Source organism: Hibiscus syriacus, unplaced genomic scaffold, assembly GCF_006381635.1.
Source record: "Hibiscus syriacus cultivar Baekdansim isolate YM2019G1 unplaced genomic scaffold, ASM638163v2 tig00112411_pilon, whole genome shotgun sequence".
Lineage (NCBI taxonomy): Eukaryota > Viridiplantae > Streptophyta > Magnoliopsida > Malvales > Malvaceae > Hibiscus > Hibiscus syriacus.
This window is the reverse complement of record NW_024063326.1, coordinates 1,169,692-1,196,459: the sequence shown is the minus strand read 5'-3', so window position 1 is coordinate 1,196,459 and position 26,768 is coordinate 1,169,692. Positions and strand designations below refer to the sequence as shown.

Below are 26,768 nucleotides of genomic sequence, written 5' to 3'. Positions count from 1 at the left end.
AGCATGTGATTCAAATTTCGTTAAAAATATATTTAGAATAGAAGAGAAATTGAGCTGGACATTCAATAAAAAAATAGATTTAAAATAACAGAGAAATTAAAATGAATATTCTTGAATTAAATTAAAAAAATTGAGTTAATCGGATTGATAAATAATACTTTATCGTTCATATTTTATTTAAATCTCTTAACCGAATAAATTTATAAAGTTTGATTGAGATCAATTTTTTAGAAAATTTAACTCAAATCAAATCATACTCACTCTCATTAAAGGGGGGCCAACTAGAGGCTCACTGAATCAGGTTCGCGTTAAACGACAAGATGAAAGGCAATTGTCCTAGTTACTATAAAAGGCATTAAAATAAGAAAATAAAAGATCTACCATGCCGGTGTTTTGACTGTTTATTGGCACCATTTTTAGATCACAAATCCTATTTTTTAGTAACATTAAGGCTAAACAAATATTTTGAATTAATTAGTTATTATTTTTAAAATCATAAAACATTTTCATTATAAATTGTATATATTTAGATAATAAATAATTGATTTTTATTAATTTAATAATATTACAAGGTAAAATTTATTTAAAAGACTCAATTATTTAACGATGAATGTTTATATATATACCAATTGTTTAAAGGCATAACATCAAAAATAGCCTCAAATATTTATCAAAATGGTCATTTTAGCTCATATTTTCCTTTGGAACATTTTGATCTCTAACATTCTACTTTGGGGTAAAAAGCTCACTCTATAGATGAAAATTATTGATTAACATATGATTAACGCTTCAAAATAAGAGTTTTTTAACCTAAAACGAAACATTGAGAGTTAAAATACAAAAAAAAAAGACAAAGTGATTATTCTATCAGATGTTATAATATTTTTTTCTATAATGAATTGTTTGGATCAAAATTATTTAAAAATAAAATAGAGGATGAAATAATTATTTTGATAAACGTTTGATACTAATTTTAACATTATATATTGTTTATTACTATTATTATTTGAAAATCCTTGTTTAAATTAAAACCTTGAAGTTGGGCACATTTAAAATGACGCCATGATTTGAATTTTTTTTTTTGTTTTGTTGAAGAGTTGATTTCATTGTATATATGTAAAAAAACAAATTGAGTGGCAGTGGTTGGAAAGATCAGTTTACAGTTTCCTTAATCAAAATTTCACCGTACGTCGTGCAATAAAATGGAGCCTCACAGTCATAAAGGAACCATATATTATACATCAACTACACTGCTAAAGTTTCATCGACTTCCCTAGGAATCTAATTATCCCTTTTCTTTTCATCATGGCTTGCCCGGAAACTTTCTCCGACGAACCATTGACTCCGGCCGGCGGCTTTTTCTTCAGCCGCAAACACATCGTCATCCACTGTACCCTCCGCGGCAAAAACCCCGCAGACATAGATGCTATTAAATCGGCTATTAAGTCTTCGTTGATGGTCCAACATCCCAGATTTTGCAGCCTTTTAGTTCACGACAAGAAGGGGTTCGAGCACTGGAGAAGAACCCAAATAGACATTGACCGGCACGTGATTGTCATCAACAATCGGCTCGATAAATCCGGCGATTTTGTTTTCGAATACCAGGGGTCCACCGCCGAAGAAGACGACGAAGCGGCGGTGAATCAGTACGTAGCGGATTTAACAGTGAGTTGTCCTTTGAGTATGGACAAGCCCTTGTGGGAATTACATGTATTGATGGCGCATAAATGCGCCGTTTTCAGGATTCATCATGCTTTAGGCGATGGGATCTCTTTGATGTCCATGTTGATGGCCAGTTGTCGGAGGACGGACGATGCTGACGCGCTTCCTAGGATGGTTCCCGACAAGAGACCGGAGATTAAGGGCGGGAAAGGAAGGGAATGGTTTTGGTTGTTTGGTGTCTTGTGGTGGTTTCTGAAGATGGTTCTTTTCACTTTGGCGTTTTCAATGGAGTTTGTGCTGAAGACTTTTTTGTTTTCCGACGAGAAAACTGTGATCACCGGCGGTGACGGAGTGGAACTCTGGCCGAGGAAACTGGTTACTGCTAAGTTTTTGCTTGACGACATGAAGGCAGTCAAAAGGGCTGTACCCAACACTGTAAGTGACAAAAAATTACAGTTTTTACCCTAAATCCTATGATTATTATAATTGGGTTGTCGTGATTTCCAACAATTTTGGAACTTTTGCTCATTTGGCTGTTGGATAATTTGCCTGAATCTACTGTCTTTCCTGGAAATTGGGGATGACTCGTCATCTGTTCATGAAAAAAGGTTGGGTTAGCATATATGTTTTGGTATTTGAATTTGGCTTTAGCTTAATTTGGTACTTGATAATTTTCCAACTAAGTACCTAATTTTGGCTTTAAAGTTCAATGTTTAAACTTTTTTTCTCTTGTTCAATTAAGTATTTGAATGACCTTTTTAAAAAAAAAAAAATTGGCACCAAAATTTGACTTATTGATTCAAATTACTTAAAAATTCTCGATATCGATTTAAAAAATCAAGTTAAATGTCAATTGTACAAAAAAAAAACCAATTTGATATATACTTAATTCGACCATAAAAATTTAGGTACCAAATTAAATATTAGGTTGTGTTTGTTTGCTGTAATTGGAATTACGGAATTGGTTTTCCTCGAATTTTCGTGTTGTTTCACGTAATTTTTTTCGGAAAAATTTTTGTGTTTGTTTTACGTAATTAGTTTTCCGGAATTAATTCATTTTCCTAGTAATATAATTTCTTTGTGTTTTTGTAAAATGACTACGAATTTATTTTCTAAGTCATTTTCCGAACTTTTCACTTCAAAAATAAATACTCAATAATTTTATTTTATAATTAAATTAATAAAATATTTTAATATCATTTCATCAAAATATTATTTATTTATTTATTAATATTTATAATAATATATATTATATTTTTAATATTATATAAAATAATCAGTTATATTATAATAATATAGATATTATATATTTATTTTAATAATATATAATAAAATTTATATATTTAATGATGAATAATATTATTTATATATTTAAATAATATTTTAATAAAATATTTAAAATATACTAATTAATATTTTTAAAATATAATATAACACTATTATTTATAAATAATTAATATAATTTATAATATTTTATTTCACTAAAATATAAAAAAAATATTATTTTTATTAATAAAATTATAAAAATAATATTTAATAATAAATAAATTATTTTAATATTTTAAAATAATAATATTAAGCTCTATGATAAATAATATTATTTATTATATTTAGTATTTGTAATAAATAATTTTTAAAAAACTCTTCAACTAGTGGAAAAAAGTTTAAATAACATCTTCCAAACATCATAAAACGTTTTCTAAATGTTTTCAGAAAAAATAATTATTTTACGGAAAACATTTTCGAAAAACGTTTTCAGAAATGTAATTCATTTTTCAGAATTCAAATTTCAGTAATTCATTTTCCAGTTTCAGTAATTCAAATTCTAGTAATTTATTTTTCAAAAAATCAATTACAGCCAAACAAACAAACATTTAAAGTCAAATTGAAGTTCCTGATTGTACCAAAAAGTTTATGTACTAAATTATACCTTCAAGTTGAAATTTAAATTTAGTTTCGAAAATGTATATTTAATTGCAGAAGTCATCCTCAAATTATTGAGCAAATTTTAAATTAGGCCCTGAACATCCAATACTCCCAATGAAATAAACTAAATTCTAAGTTAAACCGTAAACATTTAGTGCTCCCGTTGAACCTCAATTTAAAGTATGGTCCCAATCAAATCATTGCAGCCCTGAGCTTCCGTGTAAGATGTCGTCTGAATTTGACGTGTTTGCCCTTTTAAACTCCTATAAATTAATAAATATTTTCAATAATTTTTTTTAAGTTGACATTTAATATCAATATCAACTATATTATAATAATAAAAAACTATATCATAAAAGCAATTAACTTTTGTTTTTGACTAACCTAAGAAGCTCCAATAATCTACTCCTTTCCTCATCTTTTGCAATATGTTGCAGACCATTAATGATGTCCTCCTTGGAGTTGTTTCATCTGGGCTCTCAAGGTACTTAGACCATCGAACACCAAATGGTAAACTCTTTTTCCCTAGAATATTTAAATACTTCAACTCGAAAATAAATATAGAACACGAGTTTATGAATAATGAAGAATCCGAATAAGATAGTGTATATGCAATATTTGTTGTTAGGGCTGCGTGAGGGGCTTCGAATGACAGGGGTAGCCATGGTTAATATAAGGGCACAACCAGGGCTGCAGGACCTATCCAAGTTAATGAAGAACAAATCAGAAGCACGATGGGGTAATAAATTCGGCGCAATTCTGCTCCCAGTTTACTATCACAAAAGCGGGAATGATCCTTTAGAGTATTTAAAGAGTGCAAAGGCGACGGTCGACAAGAAGAAACACTCTCTCGAGGCTATTTTCTCATATTGGATCGGAAGTCTCGTAATGTCGTTGTTAGGATCGAAGGTATATAATTATATACCGTCAATGCATTTAATATAAACTCGGTTTATTAATTTTACTTACATTATGAACTAGTTTTTTTTTTGCAGTATGCTTGTATGCTTAACTACAAACTACTGTGCAATACTACATTCACCATCTCGAACATTGTTGGTCCTCTAGAGGAAATTTCACTTGCAGGCAACCCTCTCTCCAGCATTAAAGTCAACACTTCCAGCCTACCGCAGGTACAATAAATCACCCCAACTGATTCCTGAACAAAACTAAATTATTAAATGTAATCGTCAACGTTGATCAAAGGTGTAAATCGATGAAATATTAGATATAAAAGTTTAATTAAATTTAAAAGAAAATTAGGGACTTCATTGAATTTTTTTTTAGAAGTTTGAGGCTTCTATCACCCTAGAACCATTTGAATTTACATTTTGGTGGTGGGAATGCAGGCGATAACAATGCACATGTTGAGCTATGGTGGTAAAGCTGAAATGCAAATATTGGTAGCAGAAGATATCATCCCTGATCCACAGTTTCTGGCTAAATGCTTGGAAGATGCCTTACTTGAAATGAAGCAGGCTGCTCTACGGACCTATAATTCACTTTAATTAATTGCTCTACAATACTAATTCATCTAGAATTTTCTATGCAAGAATTTATCAAATAACGTTCGTAGTAAACGAGATGTTATTTTCTTTAGAATTTCGTCTAATCAATTAATCATCTTTCATCTTCCATGACTTTTGAGATATTTGCACTCTAATGAAATGGAAACTCTCTGGGCGATCGTTAGCTGGAGTAATGGGTCCTCAGTCTCTCTTCTCCTCTTCTAATTGTTCTTTCGATTTGGCTTTCCTAGTTTGTTTCTTGATTTTATTGCATGGATTCTTCATCATCGGGGCTGGACTGGAGGAAATTGTTTGTGGGTTCGAAGGAGCAAGTTCTTGAATTCTTTCCCCCTGATTTCCAGGATGGAATTGCAACTGTTAAACCTTTGTCTGAGGTCATTGAAGAAGGAATTGCTGACTGGAATCTTGCGCTTGTGGGGCAGTTTATTGGTATGACTCCTAGTTTCGGCTCAATGCAGCGTATCATTGAATCGATTTGGGGGAAATCGACGCGAGTGAAGGTTAGTCTGGCTGGCCCTAACCTTTATGTTTTCCTATTTTCGAATTTTGATTTAAGGGAATGGGTTCTGGAAAACAGTCCCTGGCACATTCAGAACAAGCCTCTTGTTCTGAGGAAATGGGAACCTGGTCTGCAAAACCTTAATTTTGACCTATCCCATGTTTCGATCTGGGTCTAGCTTTACAACGTTCCATTGGAACTCTATTCTCAAAGGGGCCTTAGTTACATCGCGAGTGCGTTAGGTAATCCCTTGTATATGGACTCCATAACTGCTTCTAGAATGAGACTTGAATATGCCAAGGTTTGCATTGAGGTTGAGATTGGCAGAGTTATTCCAGATATGATCCATGTGCTTCTTAGTAATGGTTCTTTAGTGAGAATTAAAGTGCAGGTGCCTTGGGTTCCTAAGTGTTGTGATAAATGTAAGGCTTTTGGGCACTAGGCTATGTCTTGCACTGAGGCTAGGCAAGCTGTTGTGAAACCCAAAGAAGTTAAAGTTTGGAGGAAAAAGGATGTTATTAGTACTCTCGAATCTGATAATAAGGTCAGCTCTTCTAGGATTGATCAAAAGGAGCTGCCTGAACTTACATCTGTTCAGCCTGTAAATGCCTTTGTATCCACTGATGTGCCTTGCAGCTCTAAGGGAGAGCTCTCTCAGGGGGATGATAGTATTATTGATGATAAGATGATGAGAAAGGGATTACATGTTGGTTTTGCTGTCGATATAATTGTGCAATCATTGCAAGACCATAGTGATGCTAAGGAAAAGGCTATCATGCAGCATACTGTTAATCCCTCTGTGAACCAACTTGCAGCCACAACAGCTGCTGTTGTGACACAGAAGGAGGTTGATACCACTCAGTGTGTCAGTAAACATGTTACTGAGGATACATGGTTAACTGTCATCTAGGAGGATGCAAAGTATGTTGAATTTCCCTCTCTACAAGATTCTATGAAAAAGAAGCATAGGGGAAGGAAAAAAGATGCTACTGGTTCTTCTGGCAAGGCAGAAGTCTTGGTTGATGGTCCTAGGAAGGCTCGTGCTGCCTCTGTTGGAGTGGCTATGCTCCTTAATGAGATTAAGGCTAAGAAAAATGACCATATTGATAAATCTAAGTGTGATATGGTAAATTTGAGCACTGGTAGTGGTGCTCCCACTATTTCCTCCTGATGTTAGTAAGTTTTTGGAATGTTAGGGGGATCAATAACCCCCTGAAGCAACTGAAGGTGTTTAGGAGATTGGTTTCTCTTGAGGCTGACATCATTTGTCTTATGGAGTCTCGGATCAAAAGTGACAATTATGCCAAGTTCATTTCTTCCTTTTCTGGTGATTGGAACATTGCTGATAATTATATTGCTGTTGAGGGAGGTAGACTGTGGATTCTATGGAAAAATATTTGTAGCTTTCTGTTTTGAGGGTATGTGATCAGGCTATTACAATAATTGATACTGTTGGAGGGTATAAGACTGGTATTACTACTATATATGGCAGTAATAATGGGGTGGTTAGAAGGAGGCTTTGGGATCACTTGAGGTGTGTTAAGAATGATATTGGGTCTTCCTCATGGGTGATTGGAGGGGATTTTAACATTACTGCAAGGGCTGAGGAAAGTTCTAATTTTGATATTATGGGTGTGCATTCTACCCCTGACATGAGGGATTTTCAAGAGTGCTTAGAGGACCTCGACTTGATTGATCATCTATTCTTGGGGCCCCTATTCACTTGGTCAAATAGGTAGGAAGGGCATTTTTTGGCTAGGAAGTTAGATAGGATTTTAGTTAATCCCTAATGGCTGCTAGACTTTCCTGAGTCCTTTGTTGAGTTTAAGGCTCAAGGTGCTTCTGATCATTGCATTGGCTTACTGTGGTCACACAAAGGAGCTTTGACTAAGAAACCTAGGCCTTTTAAGTTCTTTAACTACTGGACTGCTCATGAGGACTTTTTGATGATTGTTAAGGAGTCTTGGCAAGTGCACTGTGCAGGATCTGCTATGCAATGTTTGTTCAATAAGCTGAGAAGACTGAAGCCTTGCCTTAAAGAATTTAACAAGGTCCACTTTTATGATATTCTGGTAGAGTCAGAAGCAAGAGAGCTGAGCTGGAACAAATTCAAGTGTTTAACATGTCTCATGTTGAGCAGAGGAGAGTGGAAGAGGAAATGAGTGCCAATGCTGAATTAGTGGATCTGAAAGTGGCTGAATCAGGGTTTTATAGGCAGAAAGCCAAGATACACTGGTTAAAGGAGGGGGATCTGAATACCAGATTTTTTTCACCAGAGAGTTGAAGTTAATAAAAGAGAAATACAATTAGGGTTATTAAGGGTGAGGATGGGCAGTGTTATGAATCCTATGATGATATGGCTATTGAATTAGTGAATTACTTCACTAATCTAATTGATTTTGCTGACCTATTAGTTATTGGTAGCACTGTTGAAAGTTTATTGAACTATTCTTTGCTTGTTGAAGCTGTTGATCTCCTTACAAAAGAAATGGATGATGTGGAGATTAAAGTGCCCTGTTTAGACAAGGGAAGGATAAAAGTCCTGGCCCTAGGACATTATTGGGGTTGATTTTGTGTTTGATGTCAGGTACTTTTTTCATTCCTCTTGTTTACTGCCAGCCTTCAATGCTACAGCCTTAGTTTTGGTCCCTAAGTCCCTTAATCCTTACTTAGCAAAAGATTTTAGGCCTATTTCCTGTCGTTCAGTGGTTTATAAAACCATTACAATAATTCTTGTAAATAGGCTAGTTCTCTTTTCCCTGCTATGATCTCACAAAGTCAATCAACATTTGTTAAGGGCAGGAATATTGTTGATAATACATTGCTAGCCCAAGAGATTGTCAAAGGCTACTCTAGGAAGAGCCTTTCCCCTATGTGTGCTATTAAAATTGATTTGTAAAAGGCCTTTGATTATGTTAATTGGGGTTCTTGTTGACTGTTCTTAAGGCCTTGGGTTGCCTGCTATTTTTTGTAAATTGATCAAGACTTGTATTACTACTCCTCTGTACTTTGTCTCCTTAAATGGAAGTTTGGTGGGGTTCTTCAAGGATAAAGAGGGATTAGGCAGGGAGATCCTTTATCTCCCTATCTCTTTGTCATTACTATAAATGTCTTGTCTTCCCTCTTGGACACTGATGCAAATAAGGGAATTTTTAAATTTCATCCTAAATGTAAGAGAATTTCCCTCACTGACCTCTGTTTTGTAGATGTTTTGTTAGTATTTTGCAATCAGTTGATGTTGTGTTGGGAGTACAAAGTACTTTAGAGAAGTTTTATGAGGTGTCAGAACTTAAGCTAAATGCTCAGAAGACTGAATTCTTTGCTTGTGGTTTGAATGAGCACATTGTTGAGCATATTTGTAGGGCTACTGGGTTTAGGTTGGGACAACTCCCTGTTAGATACCTTGGGGTACCTTTGGTGACCAGGAAACTAATTGGTAATGATTGTGCTGCCTTGTTGACTAGGATTAGAGAGAAGCTTAGTCAATGGTCTAACAAAAAACTCAGCTTTGGGGGTAGGCTGTAGTTAGTTAAAATTATTATGTTTAGCATGTTTAACTACTGGAGTAGACAATTCATTCTTCCCAAGGGGATTATTAGGGATACTGAGAGGTTGTGTATGTGCTTCTTTTGGAATGGCAGTGACTCCCCTGCCAAAGATGCCCATGTGGGCTGGAGCCAGATATGTATCCTGAAGTCTGAAGGTGGTCTAGGGCTTAAGAACCTTATGGAATGGAGCAGGCCCTATTGCTTGCTGCTAGTCCGGAATATCCTGGCTAATAATGGATCTCTCTAGATTGCATGGATTAAGGAGTACTGCTTCAAATAAGTGAGTTACTGGGAGGTTGTATGCAAACCACACTTCAGTTGGATCTTAAGCAAGTTGCTTAGACTGAAAGAGGAAGCCAGGACTCTGTTTCTCCCTTGTGCAAACTGGAGCATTATAACTGGTAAATGGATTTGGGACAATATTCGTATCAGTATGGAAAAAGTTGCTTGGCATAGACTTATTTGGTTTCCTGCTCACATTCCCAAATTTTCATTAATTTCTTGGATGGTCATCCTTAATAGGCTACCTACCAATGATAGACTTGCTTGTTTTGGTTTGATTGTTGATAATGTCTGTGGGTTGTGTGGGACTGGTATGGAGTCTCATGACAATCTCTTTGCTGACTGTTCTTATGCTAAGGATGTTTGGGATTCTGTTTTGACTGCTTGTGGTCTTTCGCATGAGTTTCATAGTTGGCATGAGCTTCTCCATTAGTTGATGGTTAATTTGAAGGGTAAATCCATCATAGTACATATACTCAAGCTTGCGTGGACTGGATATCTCTATTTTATATGGAAGGAACGCAATTTTAGACACTATAGAAGGTTGGCTTGTTCGGCTGAGGTAACTGTAAATAAGCTAAGGGAGGCTGTGAAACTTAAACTGTATAGACATGACATGTATATGATTGATGATGTAAATAGGCAATTGTTCATGAATTGGGGACTTATCTAACTGAGGTTGGTTATGTTTGTAGTAGCTTGGCTGCATTGTTTTTGGATGAATATAATTTACTTATCCAATAAAAATTCTTAATTGATTAAAATTGAAATTGAAATAATTGTTTATAAACACATTTATAAATAATTGAAATTGAGAATTTACGTGAAATAGATAATATACCTATACAAATTTATATAACATATATAATAATATTTTAAAATATGAATATAACGGCAAGGAAAAAATTCAGTTAGGTACAGAAATATCAATGAAACAATTTTTATTATATTTACATAAATTAATTAAAAAGTATTAATAAATTACATGCCAACCACCTCATTACTATCTTTACCTAAACTAACCAAAAACTATAATGAATGACATTATTTAATTTACTATCTCTACCTAAATTAACAAAAAAACAATAATGAATGACATTATTTAATTGTCACAAGATCAATCCCCTAAAATTCGAAACATAGGGGATAGCTTTTAATTGTTTAGAGTGGATCATTATCACAAAATAAAGATTATGAGCTGATGGAGTTATATTGTTCTTATTACTTCATTCGCTTTGTGGTCTTTCAATTAAACATAAGAACAACCTAACCAAATTATTTCGAACAAAAGGTAGATACAAACATTTATAACCGTATTGATACACAAACTATAAAAGGGGATGAAGTTATTGAAAGATCACTTACAAATAAAAAATCAGAATCGAGCGACGTGAAAATATCATCCACGAATGCAAATCGTATATCCAAATCTAATATGAGAGTTCAAAGCAGGGAAGATCAACATGACAACAAAAAAATCATTTTGATCAGTCATGGAGATGTCAAATCCAACCCTGAAAAAAAGAATAAACAAAAATAACGATCAAACAATAAAAAAATATCATAAATATAAAAAAAGGCGTGGCATAAATGCAGAATTATTAAAAATAAAACACAAGAAAAAATAAAAATATTCTATAATAAAACAAAAGAAAATTAATGAATATCGATCATCGATGACAAGTACCAAAAATGAAGAATAAAAGAGACTAACAAACACTAAAAAAATAGGGCAAACTCTAATAGTATCATTTATTTTAAAAGATGCATCTCATTTTTTTGAGAAATTAAATATTTTACTGCGATAATTAAGGGGTTAATATCCAAAGTATTGAATTGTAACCTTTTTTTAATTATTCGTAATCGAACATATTTTCCAAAAATCAATTTAATTTTTTGAATTTATTTTAATTGGGTCAATATAAAATTTTAAAGATAAATTTTCAAGATTATATTTTTAAAGAGAGTTTTCAAAACAAAATTGAAAAGGTGATTTTATGGTTACTAAGTCATAATTAGATCAAAATATTTTCGAACAAAAACGGTTTCAACAGGGATGTAAATTTTATATATATATATATATATATATATATTTGTCATTTTCGATCTTAGTAAATTCGTCTTTATCTATCAATGATTTCAGTTAAGGTTTTCAAGTAAAATATTAATGTTTTACTTTAATGTCTTGTTTTATTGTGTGATCGTTTCTGTTAACCATTACACAATTAGCTAGCTAGACAGCCAATGTAAATGCCAGCTAGATTGAGATAGTGGTTCAGTTTTCTTTTGCTTTTCAAATTGTTCTTGTTGATGTTGACAACTTAGAAGGGTTTAGTTTACCAAATGCAGGCCATTTATCATTCGTTAAAGATGTAGCTGCCACTCGACCACCTGAGAATCTTGACATTGATTCCCCCTCTGCAGGTTGCGTTGGATGAGGCTGTTTTTCTATTGGGTTTAACTTCCATATAAGGAGCTCCAATCCAGAAAAGTTCATAAGCCATATAAGGATGCTACGTGTCTCTCTGCTCGAGTTCGCATAAGGATTACTAGGCTACGAGATCTCACCTCACCACACTCAAGTAATTATGGTGGAAAAAATAAAATTAAAAACCAATCTCCACAGTCTACACTGTGAAAAGTTGAAAACTATTGAACCAGGGAATTTTCTGCAGCCTTCTTTGCTATTTTCCGGTCACCCTTCAGCCGTTAGGTGACAAGTTTTCTTACTGTAACCTTTCTTCCTTCTCAAGAACAGCCTCCTTAGAAAACCAACTCCTTGCTTCTTGCTCGACACTCTTGCCAAACCCATAGCTCCAACGTTTCCACTTTCATTTTTGGAACCAAGATCTGTTTCTGAGGTCTGTAAATGCAAATCTGAAGCTTGTGTGTTCTTGAAGTTATTGGATTGCGGAAGCAATGAACTTGCTGCTTCATTGACGCATAAAGTTCCTTGGTTACTGGGAGACTTGGACCCTTTTCCTTTATCCCCGTCGTCTGCTAGCATTCGATCGCGCAAGGAGAAGCGTTTCTTCACCTTTCTATTGTTTATTACAGTGGGGGCATCATCATCACCATGTCAGAGAATACCCTGTCAAAGAGTGCTGCATCTTGTGACGAGGCCAACACCTTTAATTGCTTCCCTATGTTCATAATTGTTTATTGGCACTCTGCTAACTGACTGAAGCTGCTGTAATTTCCCAACCCTGTATGTCGGAAAACCAGAAATGAATCAGTATTTGATATCTGTTTTCCATGTAACATGGTATTATTCCTGCATGTACAACACTGTTTGAAAATAGGAAACTTGTGAGTGAATGACGTACATTTTCAGATTGCTTTCCCTCTCGATTCACGACATAATTCGGTGTTTCTTTTTTCGCCAAACTGTGTGTTTCACGTTTCGGAAATCAGAACTATATGGACATGTTTCTTTAGTAAATCACAGGAAGCAAAATTAAGAAACGAAAGCTTTTACCTCTCTAATTGGAGTTGAAGCACAAGACATGTGGCTTCTAGCTCTTCACAACAGTTATTTTTGTACTCCAACTCAACTTCCAAAGATGAACATTTCTGGAAGATTTCATTCACTTTAGCTTTGGCAACTGTGAGTTGGGTCTGATTTTCAACCTCGTCTTCCATCATTTCGTTCGATTCTTTTAACATCTTAAGTTCTGTTAGTAAGATTCCGATGCTTCTTCTGATTCATGAAGCTTTATCGTCAAGGCCGCACTCTTGCGAGTTTCTGACTCGAGCATGGCTTCCATACTATTCAAATCATCTTTTAATCTCTTGTTTTCTACCTCCAGGCTACACCTAGTATCGTCCTTTCGGCACATAGCACTCTGATTCTGGTCATGTGAAGGATCAAAGATCCTTCAGCAACTAAATCTATTGAGTTCATCTGTTTTGTGTTGCTGAATTCACAATGACCCTCACCATCCGATGTCGGATTATATCCACTTGCTGCAACTAAGGCTAATTTTTCCATCTCTTCAAAATCATCCATGAATCTCATTTCCGGAACCGTAATCAGATTCTTAACTCTTCTCTCGATATATAGTTCAGATTCCAAAAGCAAAGCATTAGGCCCTGAACAATAAGAGCTATTTCCATCAATGCGTCCATTATCAAAACCTGAAGTTCAGATAGTTCACTTGATATTTGACCACTCCTTACAATCTCCGTGGACGGAATCTAGACTCGATTCGGCCTGGACGATATCTGAGAACGCCTAAACTTGATGACTGGATCATTATTGGCTTGAGAACCCTGTTCTCTTCTTCCACCTTAAGTAATTTCCCGCATTCAGCTTCCAACTCGGCTATCCTCTTTACACCGTCCAAATGTTGTTTATGAGCCAGATCAGCTGATCAACGGCTGTATTCCATCTCTCATTTTTCATCTCAAGTTCCTTCTCGACAACATGAAGCTCGTATTTCAGTAACGCGTTCTCCTTTTCGATGTCATCTAATCTAGCCATTAGTGCACCGAATTCGGCATCTGCCCGAGACTTGTGCTTCCACTGATCTTCGACCAATCTTTCACCAGCAGGTCTTACTCAGACGAGAGTTCTCAAAGTCCACTCTTTGAGCCTTTTGTTAGTCTCTGTCAGCTTATCTTGTAATGCTTTCGTTGCTCTCTCGAACTCACTCGATGTCTTCATTGCAGCATCCTAGTGAGTTAACTCTTCATTTGTCATTTCTCCCAGCCTCAAATCTTCACCAAGCCCCTTCTTTAAAAGGATTGCATCAGCTTCTTCTGCATTTTCCCAACAAGAGAAAACATCAACACCAACATATCAAAATGAAATCTAGACAAAAAAGGGTACAAGGATTACCAGGTAAATCACCTGCATTGGATTCTGGTGCCCTTTGACATTCTTCATCCCGTTATCATCCTTAGCATGACAGTCCAGGAGGACTGAAGCAAGCTTCTCGTTCAGATTTTTCACTATTCGATCTCGTTCCCCTTCATGCATTTGTACCTATAATGATAATACAAAGGCTTAAGATCATGATTCATGAGAATATGACAACAAACAATCTTTGAGAGAAAAGATATCATGAACATGCAAAAAGAAATATATGTGCAGTGTGATGAAGGTTTTTTTTTGGTCACCCTTCATCAATTCGCTTCAATGAAGGTTTTTTCCCTCCAAAGCCATGTTTTTCGGTCCATGACTTTGATTTCTATTCCAGAACAAAAGAAACCAGAGCAGCAACTATTGTAGCTTAAATTACAAACCACATCAAACCCAGAAATCAAAGGGGGCCGGTGCAATAAGAGAAGTGTGTTGGTGTTAAAAGGAAAGTTGTGTATATAAGCATAGGATACTACTGCATCCACCGACAACCCATAGTTAAGTTATATCAAGGTTAACAGCAATAATAATGGAGGGAAGAAAAAGGAACAATGAAACATGGTGAAAGTGAGTCAAAAAGGGCAGAAAATCATTGTTGGGATATTGACACACCAAAATCAGATGCGACGTGGATAAGTTTAGATTATCAAGGTAAAACCTCGAACCAAAAGGATAACCTAAATTTTTTTAATAATATAATGAAATTAATAATGTAAATTACAGTGATATCAAAAATAATAATGAAATTAAGTATGAGTAATTATATGTTTAGTGCCTAAATTATCAATTTTATTTGATTTAGTACTTAAACTTTCATTTGTTTCACACTATGCCTAACGTTTTTTCTTTGTTTCATTTTAGTACCATGCCCTAAAAAACTTAATGAACTAGGTATCTTTATGGATAAATTACATCATTCATCACTTAACTATCTTCTCACTCCTATTCTGTCACTAAAGTTTAATTTTTTTAATTTAACTACTCAACTTTCAAATTGCTCATGTTTAATCACTATAATTTATTTTATTAAAAAATTTGTTACATAACATTTTTTATTATTTTACTAATATAAATTAAAATAAAAAATTAAATTTGAAAGTTAGAGTGATTAAATTTGGAGTAATTTGAAAGTTAAGTAATTAAATTAAAAAATAAACTTTAGTGACCAATATAGGAGAGACAAGATAGTTAAGTAATAAATGATGTATTTTCCTACAAAAAAGTGTAATGTTGTAACAATTCCACTAAGTTTTTAACAGCGAGATCCCAAAACGAAATAAAAAGTAAACATTAAGTATGATTTTGAAATAAATTAAAGCTTAGGTACTAAAACGAAACAAAATTGATAATGAGATAGTAAACGTATAGTTATCTATTAATTATTATAATAATGAGATTAGGATGTATTTAGATTTAAAACGTAAATTTTTTAATATTTCATGAAGAGTAATATTTCTTTTTCATTAGGGTCATTTATGAGTTCGATTAATAATTTTAATGTAATGACTATAAAAAATATTCGATTAACAATTGAATAATAATTATAAAATACGTAATATAATATAATTAAAATTATAACTGTTTTATATTATAAAATTTATCAAATTATTCAAGGTAACTTCATTAAAATAACAAATTAATCCTTTTTGTATTGAAAATTTAACAAAATACTGACATAATAATAAATTTAACTATCAATCTTTTTATTTAGTTTTATTTTGTTCCTAATTCCTAAAAATCAACCTCAATATTTCATAATTATATCAATTTAATCCAATTTTTCTATCCTCCATCGTCTTCCTCAACCATCTTCGTTTGTTATGAACTCTTAGGTTTGTTCCATTTCCGAGGTTAACTCAATTGCCTTGCTCGTTCCTCGTTAATAAACAGTCCATATTGAACTTGTTAGCGGGGTAATAACTAAAACGAACTATAAGACATTCATAATAATTATACTCATAATTAGAAATCTGTGAGCGGTAAAATAACTAAAACGAATTATAAGACCATTTAAGAACCATACTGATAATTAAGAATTATGAGCGATAAAGTTTAATGATGTTCGATTTTATCTACCTTCACGAATAAAAAAACAAAAGGTATCTTGATACATTGACATAATTATTTTGTGTTTAAAAGCAAAGAGATATTTTTTCTCAAAATATACAATATGTATATATATTAAAATTTGGAATCTGAGAACTTAAAAATTATAGCACTCTGTTGCATAACAAACTTGATATACTTTTGATGGAGGAAATTCTTCATGAATCATTTACCTTGTTAATGAGTGCTGTACTTGACTTTTTTATTGTTCCTTTAAATGTTTCCACTTCCAAAATACAGACAATAGACTGCAGTATTTGGTTTATCATTCTCTGCACGACTCTGCACCGGTTTTAATCTTATAACTCTGTTGTTGTTTTGATTATATGTTATATTCTGTGTGTAGAATTACTTCAATTGTCAAAGACATGCTAATGCCTTTTCTCTTCTTTAAATCTTAGAGCTTTAAATTGTGACAATCTGCGATAGAGTATGTACTAAGAAAAGAAACTAAACACAAATTTTAGCCTTCCCCCAATTAACATTATTCTTTCATTATTTGATGATTTGTTCCTGCAGGTTCTAGCCAGCAATAATTGTCAAAGACATGCTATGCCTTTTCTCTTCTTTAAATCTTAGAGCTTTAAATTGTGACAATCTGCGATAGAGTATGTACTAAGAAAAGAAACTAAACACAAATTTTAGCCTTCCCCCAATTAACATTATTCTTTCATTATTTGATGATTTGTTCCTGCAGGTTCTAGCCAGCAATATGATATTCCTTGGCGTTGTGATTTTTATGCCTTTTTCTCTTGGCCGCAGTATTTCCTTATGTATCTTGGCTTTTCTCTCTGCACGTGGTCCTGTGTTGTCAGCAGTCATGCCAGTGACAGACACTACCCTTTCATTGGCAAACATCACATTGAAGAATACATTAACTGCAGTTCAAATTTGACACCTGAAGGCCAAGGAAATAGCATGCTTGGTCAAGTTGCAGAAATCTTGAATGCAAACTCTAGTGCAGTAGGTGAAATTTCAAGCAACAGAAGCGCACCATTTTCAGCAGATGTCTTGAAAGGAGAAAGTATTGGAGCATCAAGGCTGTCTGATGTTACAACTCTTGCTATTGGATATATGTTTATATTCTCCTCTTCTTTCTACCTGGGTGTTGTCACATTGATTAGGTACGCTAGAGGCGAGCCTTTGACAATGGGGAGGTTGTATGGAATTTCTTCGATAGTTGAGACAATTCCATCCCTCTTCAGGCAGTTCCTGGCGGCAATGAGGCATTTGATGACAATGATTAAAGTTGCTTTCCTCCTTGTAATTGAGCTTGGGGTTTTCCTTTGATGTGTGGATGGTGGCTAGATGTATGCACTATAAGGATGTTTGGGAAATCAATGTCCCAAAGGGTTCAGTTCTTCTCAGTCTCACCTTTAGCTAGTTCATTGGTTCATTGGGTTGATGGAATTGTGTACATGCTGCAAATAAGCATCTTTGTCAGCCTTCTTCGTGTGGTAATCCTCTTTCTATCCTATATAATATAAATGTTATTTTAAGATGTCACGTAGTGTGGCAGAGTCTGTTGATATAATTTTTGTTATGGACAGGTTTTACGCAATGGCGTTCTATACTTCCTTCGAGACCCAGCTGATCCAAACTACAATCCCTTCCGTGATTTAATTGATGATCCTGTAAACAAGCATGCTCGGAGAGTCTTGTTATCAGTTGCAGTTTATGGAAGTTTGATTGTGATGCTGGTATTCTTGCCAGTCCAGCTTGCTATGAAGATCACCATCTATTTCCCACTTGATATATCGTAAGAATGGCACAAAACTTTTCTCGTTGACTCATTTATGTATGCTTCTTGTTAACTTACATTAAATGATTTCCTTGTTGCAGGGTATCTGACCCGTTTACTGAGATCCCAGCTGATATGCTTCTCTTTCAAATATGCATTCCATTTGACATTGAGCATTTAAATTGCGGACAACAATCAAGTCTCTTCTCCGCTATTGGTTTACTGCAGTTGGCCGGGCATTAGGCTTAACAGAGTTTTTACTTCCCAGGCCTGAGGAGAATGGTGGCCAGGAAAATGCCAATGTGGAACCCGGTCAGCAGGATAGACCACAAGTTGTGCAAGTACGTGGACAGGAACAAGCCATGGTTGCATTTGCTGCTGATGATGATCCAAATATAGGTCTCCACGCATCAGGAAATTCTAACCTCGTGGAGGAGCTTGATGGGGATGAACGAACTGATTCAGAGTAAGTTATGTTGTGCTTTTTATTGACAATATTATGTAATGGGTCTGATTTCATTAAGGTTGAAAGTATTCAGCTTTTCTTATGGTTTATTTGCATGCAGCTTGATCAGTGATTTGATTTTTAAAGATCATTTGGTCATTGAATTTGCACTTACAAGGCAGTTATTCTAGGGTTAGATACTGTATAGGTTAAGTGCGAGAGATTTTAACTATATATTTGGTTTAGGCATTAGAAAAATCTTAACTTTTTGTAGACTATTTCCGGAACTTTGATCATATTTTGGGATGAATATTCAAATTATTCTTATATCTGATTCCTCCAAACGAATTTTGCTCTGTTTAATTGCAGAACATTGGATATGTTCTGTGCCTGTTGATATGCAAATATTAACATTGATATCAACTCGGTTGTTTTCTTTATTGAATAGAGAGTTATCACAAAAGTTTTGGTGTTTTTGGTTAATAGTGTCTTTTGATGTTAAGCACTTAGTCTGTTAATTATTGTAGACTCTACATAATTTCTGTTTTGTTCTTTTTCATCTTCTCTTACTACATTTAGTTAAACATGGATTGCTTTGCTTGTAGCTGGCTCCATTTCATTCTGTCTAATTTCATTGATGCATTCTTTAGCAGATACGGATTTGTTCTTTGCATTGTTCTCTTGCTGGTGGTTGCCTGGATGACATTGCTAATTTTAACTCGGCCTTGATAATAGTACCTATATCATTTGGACGAGCTCTTTTCAACGCCATCCCTCTTCTCCCAATAACTCATGGCATTAAGTGCAATGGTAATGTGGTTTGATTTGATCCTCTTACCCAATGTGTCTTTGTAATTTCAGTGCTAACTGGGTTTTGTTTCTGAATCATAGACCTCTATTCGTTTGTCATTGGAAGCTATGTCATTTGGACTGCCATAGCTGGGGCTAGATACTCCATTGAGCACATTAGAACAAAGAGGGCAGTGGTTATATTTTGTCAAATTTCCAAGTGGAGCACCGTAGTAATCAAGAGTTCCATGCTCTTATCGATAGGGTATGTAATGTGGCATTCTGATGTAATTAGTTTTCTACTTGTTTCAGAGCTCCAAATATAGACTTAGGAATCTTTATCGGTATTGTGATGTACAGATTTTTTCATTCCTGTTCTTATTGGCTCCTTTTGAGCTTTTGGTGATTGTGCCCATGCGGGTACCTGTGGATGAGAGCCCAGTTTTCCTTCTGTATCAGGATTGGGCATTGGGTCTCATTTTCCTTAAGATTTGGACTAGACTGGTAAGTAATTTTACCACCATTAACTATGTGCAGCTGATTTTTTTTATCGTGATGTAATTAATTAACCTCTGGTTTTTGCAGTACACTTCTATTTTTTACTATTTTGTAATTATTAGATTATTCCCCACAAGGTCTAAATATGTTTCTATATGCACAGGTTATGCTGGATCATATGATGCCATTGGTAGACGAAAGCTGGCGAGAAAAGTTAGAAAGGGTGAGAGAAGATGGCTTTCTAGACTGCAGGGCCTTTGGGTGTTGCGAGATTGTATGTCCCATTATAATGAAGCTGTTGACAGCCTTGTGTGTACCTTACGTACTAGCCCGAGGGGTGTTTCCAGTGCTTGGCTACCCATTAGTAGTCAATTCAGCCGTCTACCGTTTCGCATGGCTAGGATGCCTTTGCTTCAGCTGCTTGTGCTTTTGTGCAAACAGATTCCATGTCTGGTTCACCAACCTCCACAATTCTATAAGGGATGACCGATATCTTATCGGTCGTCGACTTCATAATTTTGGGGAGAACTCGGAAGAGAATCAAAGTGAGGTAGGGGCCTCCTTGGAAACACAGATCTATAATCTGCATTAAACTGCAATAATCCGGCATGACCGAGAAGCAGATGGGGGACTGAGACTAAGGCGTGCTAATTAAAATGAGGCTGATGATAATATTGTTCGATTGCTTCGAAAGCTTGTATGCATTATTGACAAGCTGGTGTACAAGGACGATGTAGGTAGTGTTCTAAATGTGGCCAATGCAGTACTGTGATTTTTGCATAGAATACATCAACTTTGCAATTAGGGGTTTGTATTAAAAACTCAGTATGTTAGAAGATAATGAATTGTCATTTTACATTAAATGGCGTGCCTTTGTCCTCTCTACCCAGTATATTTCATTTGTTGAGATCTATGTTATCAAAAATAGGGTTAATAAAATTCGACTTAACTCAAAAAATTGATACTCGACTTGAATTGATTTAAGTTGTAATTTTATAAACTCGACTTGAAAAAATTAAGTTCAAATCGAGTTGTAAAATACAATTTGAATAACTCAAACAGTAACTTGAAATTTTTAGTAATTATAGATTGATTTTTAAGTTTGAGTTGAATCTCTCAACTCTATATGATATGTATATCACATATGAAAAAAAATTATGAAGAAATATATATGTATTGTATATAGTTATAAAAAATTATTTAAATGAAATTAAATAATAATATAATATAATGAATTTTATAATTAAATTCAAATAGAAATTCAAAAATTCAACTTTACTCAAATTTATAAATTCAAATCGACTCGAAAAAAAATTTAACTAACTTCGAGTTATAATGACTTGTCAACTAAATAACTCGAAAAAAAAATTTATTCCATCAACTCAAAAGTTTACTCAACTCGATCGAATGTTCACCTAATCAGAAATAGTATCTCTTCAATAATTTTTGAACTTGATGACACTAACGATCTATTCAGCAAATACTAAATCGAATAATCTTATTATAGTAACTTTAAAATAGGAGCTAATACATCAATTCCTAAAAATATTATACTCTCCAATGAACCATATTAAATCATATTTAGGTTCTAATTTCCGTTCCACGTACTGAACCGATCCATGTTCCACAACAGTGTCTGAGTGAGGCATCTCCTTGACTACATGCAAGAAAAAATAGCATGCAGTATAGAAAGAAGCTCACTACTCCATTAAGAATCAGCTTAACGCTGCTTTTGAAAGCAATTCAAACTAAAGTAAACATCAATCTGAATAATGTGTACACGATGAATCTCCAAGATTATTCACCCAAAACAGAAAAAATTCAATCCCAAAGACAGCGGTATGATGCATAAAATGCATACTCTGTCACATAGCCACAAATTATGAAACATAGAAGTGTGGTATTTAAGTTCCAAAAACTGAAAAAGTATAGAATCAAACCAACAACGAAGAAAGCAACTAGCTTTGAACTCATAGGAGGCCATGACAACGGTGTTCAAGGAGAAAACTTCAGCAAGTTGTCAAATCAGGAGACAAGGTTGTCCCTTAAAACAATGAAGCCAATTGATCAGCAGCAATGCCACCAGTCTGCTGCTGCTGAGTAACGGTCCTAAGAACCTCCATTGCTTCAGCAACCTTGGCTTTCAGAGCTTCTGGGGACTCGAGCAAGTGCAGAACCTCAGTTGATCCATCTCTAGAAGATCCCTGTTACTTTAGCTGCTGCATCAGGCTCCAGCTGTTCAACAAGTGGATAGAGATTTTCTCCCAGCATCTACACATATTTACCCAATGTAAAAATTTCAGTTAACCGGAATAGTTGAAGTTAGAATATAGCTTTAGAAGGAAATTACATGTTCAAATATACATATATTATGGTATGCCCTTCATAATTTTTGTAATGAATGCCTTGAAAATTGAATAAAAGCACAAGTATATAGGACAGAGAAGTAGCAAACAAAAAGACAAAGCAGTGCATACCGTTCTCTGCTGATCTGGAGTTGCATTTGCAAGGGCTGTGGCCAAGGCTCCTACTGGAATTGGCTGAGAAAGTGACGCGTCACGCATTGGCATTCCACCCATATCATATGGAACAGAAAGCATGCCTCCAGCAACATTAGACATTGAAACATCAGGTACACGCCCTTGTGGATACGATAGACCCGTCCTCGGGGTAACATCTGGCATTTAAATGAACCATCAGATGAAGTATTTACAAGATATGACAAATTTATCGAAGATATTACAAAATCCAAAGTGTTTAAAAACCTGCTGCATCAATGGAACTGGCTGCTGACTTTGCTGAACAGCCCAGACCTTCTGCCACCAGGACGCTGACCCTGCTGGCCTTGCTGAACCATTGGTACAAAGTAATTTGGCATGGGAGCCACCAGGCCTCATACCAGGGACAAGCTGCTGTTGATATCCAAATCCAGGCTGACAAAAGAAAAACCAATAAACGAGACCATAAATTTCTAAAGAAGATATACAAATGATATTACATCTAATTCAAGAGGCTAAATATACCTCATAATACTAACAATACCAAGCAAGAAATGCAAAATAAATAACTACCTGAGGAACATAGTCGGAGGCCCTTGACCATAGAATATTTGCTGCCCAAGACCTGGACCACCAAGTGGGTACATTGGCGTGAGCAGCTGAAGGTGTTAGAGAAATCGGTCGGATTTGAGAAAACTGAGCCTGTAAAAGGTGCAGCACATGCATTAGTAAAATAAAGAATCAAAACCATATTACAGTCCACCTCAAAGCAAATATCAAGCCATACCTGTAACCTAGCTCTCCTCTCTTCCTTTTTTTGAGCTAGTGCAACATAGAGAGGTTTGCTGACAACCATTTTGCCATTCATCTCCGCAAGCTGTCATAGCAGGGGGAAAGAGAAACTATTAGCTTAAGATAAGATCATGAGTAGGGACAACATTACCAACTTACAGCTTTGGATGCTTCTTCTGGAGTTGAAAATGCAACAAACCCTGATCCTTTACTAACTCCATTAGGATCTCTCGTAACCTGTTACATTTGAATGAACGGCTTCAGTCAACTAAATACAAGAATTGAGCAAATTGATCTAACATTACTTCCATGAAACATGCTAACCTTGCATGATGTTATGGTACCATATTGAGAGAAAAGCTCTTTAAGTTTTTCATCTATGCTGTCATCCAAATTCTTAATATACAGGTTTGCTCCTTGAAATTTATCTGCTGCCTCTTTCATTGACTGCTCAAATCGAAGTTTTCAGATCAACCTCCCTTTCAGATTTCTTTTGAGCTTTCCCAACATACCATTCCTTGTCATCAAATTTCTTTCCATTTAGAGACACAGCTCTAGCAGCATCATCTGCATTCTCGAAGTTGACAAACCCAAAGCCCTTGGATTTTCCATCCGATTCTCTCATCACCACAGCACTAGTGATTAGACCAAATTCACCAAAAATGGTTTTCAAATCTTCATCGCTCGTGGATTCTGAGAGATTCTTTACATAGATATTGTTAAATTTTACATTGCTAATAGAACTGTCCCTTTCCTGTTTGCGAACAAAGGGGCCCACATAGACTTGTGTATCGTTATAGCATACCATTCAACTTCTCTATTGCCTTTGGGCAGATTCCTCATTGTCAAATTGAACAAAGCCATAACCTTTTGACTGGCCGGAGGCATCTGTGGCTACCTTGCAAGAGAGAATGTTCCCAAATGCAGAAAATGTATCATCCAAAGCTTTGTGGTCGATCCCCTTATCTAAATTCTGCCAGATTCAACAAGCATGATACACAAACATAAAATAAACCATATGAGATTTCTGAAGCACAGACTTAAAAAACAAATCGGCATACAGAACCACATGATTGTCAACATTTATTACCTTGATAAAAATATTCCCAGCCCCACTTTACGAATACTAGGATCACGATTAGAATACATGATCCTGATAGGCTTCCCATTCAGAGGAGTGAAGTTCAGAAGGTCCAATGCCCTTGCAGCTGTATATAGACGGAAGAATATAACATGCAATATAATGAGTATTTATACTATGGATCAATGGAGGCTAACATTAGTAATGTTCTTTTAAAATAATATGAATCAACATGAAGAGTCACAGCTTCAGTTGGTCTCCATCTTGCTGATGGAGACCAACTTTGTAAATAATTTACAAGGAAGACTGAGAAGATAAAGTATATGCATTTTTTAAGCAAGGGAATACTACACATTACTCTTTACCATTGGGCTAGGATCTCACATTCTGCTGGTTTTGTCATCATATACTTTCTCCTTTTCGGTCAATATCACAAAATATTTAACATCAAATTTCTTTCTTTCTTGCCTATAGTTATCTCACAAATTTCAGGGCACCCAAAAAGTTTCAAAAAAAATTACTGCATGACATCTATGGGGTTGATACGGGAAGATGCAGAAATGAACAAGAACAATAAATCCCGAATAAATACATGATATTATTCACACTCACTGTTAAGTATATAGTTCACTTGGTATAAAACAAGGTTAAACAAAATTCCAGACTGCTTGTTACATAAGAATTCAAGCCAATCGAAGATGAAACCATGTTTGCTAAGAAGTAAAAGAGAGAGTTTTCAAGTAAAGAAGTAATCATCAATGAAAGTGCTTAAGAAGAACAACCTTTACTTGGAGAACACACTCGAAACCTACATCTTCATTTCCTGCCTAGATTAGCTTGAATATATAAATGTGAACTTGAAAGAACTTATTGGGAAATAGATATAAATAATCTTAAAAGGACAAAATGAGTATTAAATTTATACAAAATCGCTAATATGAAGGGCACCTTAACACCGTAACTATTCTACTCTCTGTATCAACACCATCCACTTTATCCGAACTAAATGAAAAGGCAATTGATTATACTTATAACACCATCCAAATACTGAGCAAAGCGATAATCCATTATTAAACAAGGCAGATAAAGGGAGTAAATACCATGGAATCTAAGTTAAACAAAACAAAAACGACATATAATCAGACTAAACTGACCATCTTGAGGATTCCATAGTTGACATAACCATAACCGAGAGACCTCCGGGTTGACAAATCCTTGCAAACCCGAACCGTAAGCACTTGACCCATCTGGGCAAAGTACTCATAAAGCTGAGTTTCCGTCACACTTGGATCCAGGTCCCCAACATAAAGCGACGTAGGTACGAACTGGTTGTTCCCTCCTCCAGCTCCATTGTTGGCACTCCTATTTTGCCCCTGAACTTGAACTTGCGCCATCTCCCTAAAACGCGGCTAAAACACACCGATAAAAAAACCCTTCTTTCAAGTTTTTTTTTCTTTTTGGGTTTTTTCTTCCCTCTCCTCTTGTTATTAATCAATAAAGCCTAGAGAGTCAACAAATGAAACAAACTAAAATCCCAAGTGCTTCGATAAACCTTGCTAAAGAGACAAACTTTTTTTCTTTTGTAAAAATTCTCTTTTTTTTGGTTTTTTTAATGGAGGAGAGGGAAGGAAGAAGAAATGGTATTTTACCGCCGGCTAAGTGGAGGCAGCGGCGCGTGAGAAAATAATTGATAAAAGAAAAGGATAGGTTTTGAAGTAGTAGGCAGCTACCGCAATACACAATGAAAAAAAGGGTAAATATAAGTTGGAAGGCTTGTTTTGTTTTTGGAATGAAACCCTAAGATGGAAGAGATCTCCGCCGTTGGATTAGGTTTCGGAGAGCTTCATTTGTGGGACTCAGCACCCAGATACGGAGGTAAGAAAAAACTGCCAACGGTAGATTCCTGGGGGCGGATCACGTGCAGCAAACGTACGGACTCGTGCATCCACCACGGCCTTATGTACTCTCCATTTTACCTTTCATATTAGATTATGTTGCACTCTAAATACAATAATTCTTCTCTATTGTATTCATCTATTTCACCTTTTGTATTTTGTTGGACTTGTGATCTGTGATAGCTTTGGTTATAAATTGAAATTGGAAAACAACTATATTAAGATCTCTTTTGTTTTATATTGTTTTTAAATAAAAAATTTTAATCAATTACATGGCTGAATTTACGAGATAATGTTGTGAGAAAAAAAAAATTCACGAGATAACGCGTTCCAACAATTAATTGTTGAGATAGGGTATTTGCTACAGTTCGAATGAAGGTCGCCGGGTGTTCTGGGCGACCAATGAAGGTCGCCAGGTGATCCATGGGAGAAACAATCAAACAATAATTGTTTGGGTTAAATGCAAATTTGGTCCTCACAACTTTACACTCTCATACGTGTGTTTAATATTTAGGGGATAATAGCATTTTCGTCCCTATGCTTTGTAATCTATTTGTTTAATCATTTAGTGACATTTTTAATGTTTTGTTTCAGGCATGTATATTTTAATAAT

At 35.0% G+C, this 26,768-nt stretch overlaps 1 protein-coding gene, 1 long non-coding RNA gene and 3 pseudogenes across 2 annotated transcripts; 2 read left to right on the top strand and 3 right to left on the bottom strand.

Moving 5' to 3' along the window:
- The first annotated feature begins 1,261 nt into the window (after window positions 1-1,261).
- On the top strand, window positions 1,262-5,144 carry LOC120179236 (O-acyltransferase WSD1-like). The gene is made up of 5 exons (XM_039184878.1): window positions 1,262-2,097; window positions 4,026-4,098; window positions 4,217-4,497; window positions 4,584-4,721; window positions 4,938-5,144. Exons 1-5 carry the CDS (start codon window positions 1,306-1,308, stop codon window positions 5,094-5,096), a joined length of 1,443 nt encoding a protein of 480 aa, XP_039040809.1. The 5' UTR covers window positions 1,262-1,305; the 3' UTR covers window positions 5,097-5,144.
- Window positions 5,145-11,935: 6,791 nt separating this feature from the next.
- On the bottom strand, window positions 11,936-14,427 carry LOC120179389 (annotated as a pseudogene).
- Window positions 14,428-14,861: 434 nt separating this feature from the next.
- LOC120179388 lies at window positions 14,862-20,661 on the top strand (annotated as a pseudogene).
- A 1,060-nt stretch (window positions 20,662-21,721) lies between these two features.
- LOC120179340 lies at window positions 21,722-26,004 on the bottom strand (annotated as a pseudogene).
- LOC120179341 lies at window positions 24,625-25,399 on the bottom strand. Its single transcript, XR_005521609.1, has 3 exons — window positions 25,217-25,399; window positions 25,069-25,074; window positions 24,625-24,647 (listed from the first exon to the last, which is right to left on the bottom strand). It is a non-coding gene; the product is annotated as an uncharacterized LOC120179341 (long non-coding RNA).
- Window positions 26,005-26,768: the final 764 nt, after the last annotated feature.